At 37.6% G+C, this 8,893-nt stretch overlaps 1 protein-coding gene across 24 annotated transcripts in view; it reads right to left on the minus strand.

The window, feature by feature from the left end:
• Positions 1-274: 274 nt before the first annotated feature.
• Positions 275-8,893, minus strand: part of FOXP2 (forkhead box P2) — a 437,363-nt gene continuing 428,744 nt past the window's right edge. For all 24 annotated transcript variants that reach the window (XM_073619859.1, XM_073619860.1, XM_073619857.1 and 21 more), the window contains one exon: positions 275-4,658. In XM_073619859.1, coding sequence (XP_073475960.1) covers positions 4,514-4,658 — 145 coding nt within the window. In that variant the 3' untranslated portion in view covers positions 275-4,513. The remainder of the gene's footprint in view (positions 4,659-8,893) is intronic.

Here is an 8,893-nt window from a genome sequence, read left to right on the forward strand (position 1 = left end):
ATACAAGTTGGGCTGTCTTTTTCTCTTGAATACAGAATTTATTAAAAATATAGTCATTGACTCCTGTTCTTGTGCTTTCCAAGATGTCTGATGTGTTGTCTAATGCTCCAATGTGCTTTACAGCCTGCAATAACCATATAGGGAGAGTACCTAAAAGTATGTTTTAAAGCATTGTCAGCACTTTGTTAAAATTTTCAACGTCCCCTTTTATACTAAGCATTTGGTACTGGTACTGTAAGAAATCCAGATCTGATGGTAATAATGGGTCAGAAGATTCAGATATTTAATTTTATTCCAGAAATGTAAGCAAATGAATGAAATGGTCTCATATACATGTTTACATCCAACAGTTCAGAAATACTGTTTATACATATAGTAAAAATGTACATCCTTTTACTGTACCAGATCTCATTGATGAAAGTGTTTGAATTATTTGAACAAATATACCAACAATTCAAAAGAGTAAGACATTTTATAATAGCTACATGTACAAGAAACCCAGGATTTTTGGTAAAAAAATAACATAAAAAAGCACTATCAACTTTCACACTTTAGCGTGTCAAGTTTTTCTTCTCTTTTTTTTTTTCTTTAAGTATGGATGCTAGGATACTAACATGAATAAATCTGCAACAGCTTCAAGTGAATATGACCAATATCAACACATTTTAAATATTTTTCTTTCAGTGGTAAAGTAGTTATATTTCTACCTGTGCTTCCAAAGTCCTCACCTATATCCTAAATATCTTAAAATGAGGATTTAAGGGTACAAAAGGATTATGAATATTCCTTTGATATTTTGAGTGCCAAAAACAAAAGTATAGAAGTAATTTTACTTACATTTTAACAGTCATATGAAATTTGAACCATTTTTCCAGAAGATGATTTGTGCCATGAATACAGAATGTATGCTATAAGCCAACAAATATGTATGCACTGATCACCTTTATACAGTGGAGGAAGCCCTTTTGTTGAATGAGCCAACAATTAAGAAAATTTCATTCATGGAAGAAAGGCTAATTAAAATTTGGTCGTGTAATTTTCTAGAGACATTAGTGATTCCAAATAACTTGGTTGCAATATTAGAAATATTGGGTGAGGTCATAAAAGCTTTCCTCAACTTTGTATAGGTTACAGATGCACTTTAAGGGTCTGCTACATGACTGGTTTATTTTTTGCTCTACTATAGGACTGAGAATTCCTATGTGGTTAGTCACTGGAGGAGCAGGTTATTGTGGGCTTTGTAATACAACATAAGGATACACAGCACTGTGTAATCAGTTTGAGTGATCACACATTTCTGCAGGTCATATAGCAAGTCCCATTTGCTGCATGGCATGCAGAGCCAAATATACTTGTTAGAAAGATCATGATAAATTATGAGAAAATAAAGGCGTTTCTGGATCACCCAGAAATCACCCGTGTAGGAAAAGCCCTAACCCCACTGTGTTCTAGTGGATAAAACTACATAAACTAAAAATCTGCCTGGTGTTAGAGGTAGACAGTTTTCTTTCAAATCCCAGGTTTGGTCCTTTAATTTTATTCAGCAGTGAAAGCCATGAGTACAGAACAAATAACAGCTGTTACAATTCAACCATGACTTCTAATGTCAGAGAATTCAAGGTATGAACACACAGTACACGGCAATGAAAAAGTATAAAAATTAGTTTACCTCAAAAAAGATAAATAAACAGGTATATACCACCAATACATAAACAGATGTTTGTGCTACAGTTAAAACTGGCTGTATACAAAACATAATGGTTCCCCATCATCAGCGTATGATAGAAGCAAGAATACATGAGCCATTTAAATTGTCAGACAGTATGCTTTATAAGGTATGCACAGAAGTTCAAGCAATAAATACATACATTAGTTCAAAGCCTTACAACAGCTACGCAAAAGCAGAGCAGGAAAGCAAGTTTGCTATTACCTAGCAAGCAATGATATAAGAGAAAAAATTAATGAAATGCATTAAAGCAACATTTTTCTTAGAAAAAAGTCTGGTCATTTATGGGTCCACCAACATTTTTACATAATATGCACAATTATCAAAATACAGACCAAGCATCTCAGAAAACCCCCAAAAACCTAACATCTAATTTCAAAGCAACTGCAGTTTTAGAGGTTTATCTGGTATAATGTGCAAGCAGCTATTTTTTAATTGTATTTATACAAAACCCATGCAAAACTCTACAAGTATATGCATTCTGTGGCTGAGACTTCCTTTAAAGTTTTGTAACTGAGGTATGCATACTTAAGCATTATCGTCTTTGGCCACTTTCTTGGTGGTGCAAATATCACATTAGTTCTACCAAGTTGGACGCACATATGAAGACTGATTGCCCTTTTTTGGGGGATTTTGTTTCTCCTTTCCATAATAATTAAGGGCTATCTTTCTATCAGTGATGTGACATGTTCATCTAATATTACTTAACTGAGTTTAGGTTGATCATGACCAATAGACAAATACCAAAATAGTTGCAGGTACTTTGATTTTGTAAGAATTAATGTTATGCCATTGTATTCTAATTTTGTCTTTTGCAGAGGTAGAAGCTTTCAGAAAGCCTTTTGGGTAAGTGGGAAAACCCCTTTGAAAGCTGTTGTGTCCTTCTATTTGGCGTAATAGATGACTGCGTATAATTCTTGCTTCAGCAAAGAATAAATGTTGAGCTTACTTTGCAAGAACCATTTCCATCAAATGGAGCTGGTACATATGTTAAGCTCTAGCAGCCACCTTTGTCAAAAACTATTTGTAAAGCAATAACCATAATTCGGTTATGAGGTCCCTTGGTTGGGGTAAAGTTTTATCAAGACTTGGCACAGCACATAAAAAGCAACATGTAAAGTTTCTAGGTTTTAGCAAACACCTACATTATGTTTTTTTTTTTTTCAACATAGACAATAATGAATTGGGATTATTTTTGGGTTATGAAAACTAGCCTATTCCAACAAGTTGGTCAGTGCAAGTTTTCAGAGGGAAGTGTATTTTTAGTATTAACATCCCGTTTAAGCAGAGGCAGAATCTTATGTAACTTTGGTTTGACTGAAAATAAATACCATGATCTACAATTGCTATATCTTTGTTTTCAGTGTAAAAACTTACCTAGCTCACTTTAAATCAATATGAAATTATTTTTTGGCTTTACTAGACCTTTTATGTTTGGTTCCTACATTTTTATTATAACTTAAGACTGTAAAAATAGTACACAACAGATAAAGACCATACAGTACAAGACATTCTAACAACATGTATTCACCACGAAAATGAAAAAAAATAAAATAAAACAAAAAGACTTTATGGAAGTAAAATAGAAACCACATTGTTTTCTATATAACAATATGCATTCTGCATTTGTATCAAGTACAGTTACAGGTTTTGGTTGGTTCTCCACATTTTCTTGTTTTCTATTAAAAACTTCCACTGGATTGTTCTCACTTTATCCTTAGGTGAGATCTTCGTCATATTTGGAGTGGCTTCTGGCCTCAGAAAAATTAACTTATTTCATATTTATTTCTTTGTGTAGGGCTAAATAAAAAGATCCCAGAGGTCATCAGAAAACAGCAGGTAGTTCGTGGAACGGTTCCTTTGTACGAATTAAAGTTACAGAAGACTGACCAAAGCAAGTGGCTGCTTCTGTCGTTGAGCTATTGGCCATTGTTAGAGTTGGCTTTGGTATGCAGCTGTAGCCTTTGACTGTATTCTCAGGTAGACAAAGCTTTATCACAAGGAGGTAAATAGTATAGTTGTCAGATAGATGCAGATATGCAAATGTTTCTATGGTGCTTGCACAGACAATGTTAGTTTAGGATTGCACTTTACAACTTAACACTAACAGCACAGACTGGAAGCCTAAAGGTTCTTGGATGTTGCAACAGTCTAATTACTGTGGTTTGTAATAGCTAATTTATGTCATTTACAGCTGGTGGCACCAACATAAAAGTAAAAAATAAAGAAAAGAAAAATAAACACAAAAACAAAAAAAATGTGCTTGTTGATTTTTTTTTCAATTCGGCTAGAACAATTATTATTATTACAAACTTCTGATCCTACTCCTGTGCAAATAAAAAAAAAAAATAGCAACAAGTTGAACTTGGCCAGGAACAGTTTCTAACATTACATCTACTGTATGTTTCAGATTCACATTGATGAAACTAACACTATTTTTGGCAGTATATGAGGCCATTTTCTTTCTACAGAACAAGTATCCTCATTTTCAGTCATTTCATGAACCCTTTTAGCCATATTTTAAATGGGCAAGCCATTATATAAAGAAAAGTTTTTTTTTTTTTTTTTCAAGAAAATCAGTTTTTGTCTTAAAAAAAGAAGACAGCAAGCATATTCTTTGTTGCATTAAATCCCAAAGGACTAGTTGAACAAGTTCCTCTAGGACTGTCTCCATAATCCATGCGTAATAAATAGTCACAGTAAAAATCTGTCAAATATTCATGGTTGTGGAGTGGTTTTGAAGGTCAGTGCAATGTCCCTTCATATGAGGTCTCTTAAGTCTGATTTTTATTCCAGATCTTCAGACAAGGGCTCCTCCTCAAGCTCTCTGTCTTCTTCCAAATCTGGACTATGATTAGCTGTTGTGACCAATGACATTGGGCAGTCCTCGTCATCTGCAATCACTGGCTCTTCTTTGACATGTACAGAATGTCTGAAAATTTTAAAGAAATAAAGGAAAAAATTAATTACATAAAAGAAATTCAAATTAATTTCCAACACAGTAGAGCACTAAAGCAGCTATGCTCTACATCATCTGTAAGAGCTAATTGGCAAATATCTGCAAACAGTATTTAAATATTTGTTGTTCATGTTTTTTAAGTAGCTAATGGGTTGTTATATACATTTATATGCAGTAATATTTCATTTCATATAGAACAAATGTTAAAACTAGAAAAGCTTGCAACTTTCATTAAAACATCAGTGTGATTACTGCCCAAATGGGTGGCAACAGACTGTTAGCCATCTGTCTGCCAAACACCAGTAGTCCACAGATTATCAATTTAGTATTACTGCCTAAACCAGTGGTTCTCACCCTGGGGGTCGAATGATGATTTGCCAGGGGTCACCGAATCCTGTTCCTGAAGCCTGCACCGCTCTCCCAGCCTTTTTGCAGCCGCCCAGCAGGGCTGTCCCTGGAGCCCCTGGCCGTCCACTCTGCCTCTTCACAGCCGCTCATTCAGTTCATGGCATGGCTGGGGGGCAGAGACTAGAGGTCAGTTGACTGGTGATGAATGTGAAGTGGGAGGGGCTGGAGGAGACCCCATCTCCTGATTTCAGCATAGGTGTCACTGCTACGAGACACCACGAAGTCTGAGACACAGTGAAGCCGGAGGCACAGTGAGCAACACTACCTGTGAGTCTAGTTGCCATTAAAAGTCCCCACTACAGTTCTCAGATCAGCAGATGACCTTAAACCAAAGCACCTTAGTTGGCTGATCAGAACTCCCCCCAGTACTGCCAGTGATTCCACCACCCCAGAGCTGCCACTGATCCCCCTAGCGCTGCCACTCAGGAAAACAGAGGGAGGAACAAAGAAAAAGGGAGAGAAAGAATAAGAGAAAGAACAAGACAGACGGCTAGAGAGAGGGATGGGGAAAAAAAAAAAAGAAATTAGGACCTAGGTCAGTGATGGTGAACCTTGGCACCCCAGATGTTTTGGAACTACATTTCCCATGATGCTCATGCACTCTGAAGTGTAGTGGAGCATCATGGTAAATGTAGTTCCAAAACATCTGGGGTGCCAAGGTTCGCCATCACTGACCTAGGTCCTAATTAGGTCCTACCTATCACTGCGCTCCTTCAGTGTGACCTATACCTCTGTTTCCTCCTCTCCACTTCCTCTTTCTGTAGGGGTACCTCAAGATTCTGTCCTCGGACCCCTTCTCTTCTCCATTTACACTTTATCCCTTGGTCTTGGCTTCCAGTACCACCTCTATGCTGATAACACACAAATCTCTCTACCCTTCACCTCACTCCTTCGGTCTCCTCTCGCATTACTAACTTACTAACTGATATATCAACACGGATGTCACACCACTTTCTCAAACTCAATCTTTCTAAAACTGAGCTCATCATTTTTCCTCCAGCCCGTGCCCCTCCCCCTGACTTCTCTATCAAGATCAATAATACAACCATCAGTCCCTCTCCTCATGCCAAGGTTCTAGGTGTAATCCTAGACTCTGACCTGTCCTTTCAGCCCCAAATACAATCACTGTCCAAATTATCCAGACTTCACCTCCAAAACATCCAAAATATGCCCCTTTCTAAATGTTGAGACCACTAAGCAACTTATTCACTCCCTTGTTATCTCTCGCTTTGACTAGTGTAACTCCCTCCTCATTGGCCTATCTCTCCGCAAAGCTATCCCCTCTTCAGTCTATCATGAATGCCGCTGCCAAACTCATCCACTTTACCAACCGTCCAGTGTCTGCCACTCCCTCCACTGGCTGCTTCCCAATGCCCAACGAATAAAATTCAAAACACTAACAATAACATTCACAATTCTGCCCTGAGCTACATCACCAATCTTATCTTCAAATATCACCCAAACCAGCCTCTCCGCTCCTCCCAAGACCTTCTGCTCTCTAGCTCCCTTGACTCCTTCTCCCATGCTCATCGCCAGGACTTTTCCAGAGCCTCTCCCATCCACTGAAACTCACTACCTCATTCTGTCTGGCTATCTCCTACTCTGTTCACTTTTAGGCAATCCCTGGAATTCATCTCTTAAGGGTGGCCTATCCTGCCTCCAGCTAACAATCTAATCTTCTACTCCCTTCATCAATTCATCCCCCACAGTCCCTACCTTTTGTTTTACCAGCCCCTCCCTCTTAGATTGTAAGCTCGCAGGAGCAGAGCTCCTCTAAGCCTCTTGTTTTGAATTGTACTGTTGGTGTAGTATCTCCATACATTGTAAAGCGCTGTGCAAACTGTTGGCACTATATAAATCCTGTATAATAATAATAATATGGCCATTGTGAGTATTTCTTATTAAAAAATTATATTTTAGGTAATGTACTAGGCTGGAGCACCGTTGTTGTTGTTGTGTTGTTATGACTTAAAGTTTGCTATAAATATAAAACTGTCATAACAATTAAATGTATTAAGTTTCACAAAAACGCTATTAATAAAGTATATTTTCCATAAAGATCAACGATATACATATATGTTAGATGTTTGGGGTCAAATCCTGGCAAATATGAACCATAAAAAGTAATAAAAAAAGTGAAATTTTTATTTTTGTAGTTTTGAAAATGATAGACAAATTTCTCAATACGTGATCTCTTAAATCTGATCTTTATTCCATGAATTTAAAGAAGGGTCATTACTGAATGTGCTTCAAAACACCCTCAGCACAGATTGCAAATACCAAAGATATCATGGATTGATTTTCTAAAAGCAAATAGGCTGTTCACTTTACAAGAGAAGCTGCATTTTGCAAGAAATTTTGCCTCAGATCATAGTGAATAAGGTGAAGCTCTGGCTTCCTTCACCTAATCAAGTGCATGCAAAATGTTGTTTTTGTTTTCCTTGCATGTGACTGGGCATTCTTTGCAAAGTGAAACTGTTTCACTAAGTTCTGGGACAAATTCCACTGCAAAGTGCAACTTCCCTAACAAAATTAACAACCTATTTGCCTTACATAATTCAATCTTCATACATCTACAGTGATATACTGCATGTAGTTACTGTAGGATTGAGTAAATACAAGGAGTGGGCTAGTCATACTACAATGTATAGTTAGTGTCTTTGCACCTTCCTAATGTTCTCAGTGAAGCATTTGTCATTTGGATTTTGCCTGTTAGGCCCTAGATTGGACTGGTTGAATATGGATTTGCATGTGTCTGATTTAAATGTTCAAATTTAATAGGAAAGTTGGACTAAGGGACCTGGAAGACTTTCCAGAGGACAATTGTCTGCAGCATGTAAATAAATTTAGCTTTGAAAGTTTATGCAAACAATTCCTACAGGTGAAGAGAATATTACAGTGCACAAATGCAAAAAAGACAATTTACCTCCAGCAAGGCTAGTTTATATATTGCTATATGGTGCTAAGCCCACTTACTGCGACAAAGTACCCCATGATTAGTGGGTCCTACACTATCCATAGACCAATTCCTACAGGTGTCACAACTTTTTTTGATTACTTAGAATATATTCTCTGTCTCTATAGAATCAGCCTCAAAACAGACTGTGTTACTACACCCTCTTCCAGACAGATCCAAAGTCACAACAGTATCAGAAGACAAGTTTTTGAGAGTCAACAGCTTGCATGACAGGCGGCTCACAGGAAACAGCTTCAAGTACAGCTTAACACAGAATGAAGTAAGCAAGTCTCAGTTTCAACTGTGAAGAGAAGACTTTGAGCTGTAGGTTTGAGAGGTCAAGTGGCTATAAGATAGCTATTGCTAAGATGGCAAAATAAGAAAGAGGCTTGCATGGGCCATGAAGCATCCCAAGTGGACTACAGAAGACTGGACGAAGGCTTAATGGAACGATGAATCAAGATTTGTATGCTCTCAAGAAGATGAAAGCATGGTTCCACGGCATGTGACACCAACAGTCAAACATGGACAAGGAAGCGTGATGGTCTGGGGCTTTTTTGCTGGATCTAGAGTCGGCGACTTGCAGAGGGTGAGTGGCACCCTGAACTGAAACTACCACCACAGCATTTTGCAGTACCATGCAATACCCTCTGGAATACGCCTAACTAATCGGGGGTCATCCTACATCAAGATAATGATCCAAGACATACCTCCAGGTTTAGTCAGAACTACCTTAGAAGAAAAGAAAAGAAAAGAAAAGAAAAGAAAAGAAAAGAAAAGAAAAGAAAAGAAAAGAAAAGACAGTAGGCTTAAAATCATGGAATGTCTCCAGGCTTAAACCCCA

The sequence above is a fragment of the Aquarana catesbeiana genome, linkage group LG03, assembly GCF_042186555.1.
Source record: "Aquarana catesbeiana isolate 2022-GZ linkage group LG03, ASM4218655v1, whole genome shotgun sequence".
In the NCBI taxonomy this organism is placed as follows: domain Eukaryota; kingdom Metazoa; phylum Chordata; class Amphibia; order Anura; family Ranidae; genus Aquarana; species Aquarana catesbeiana.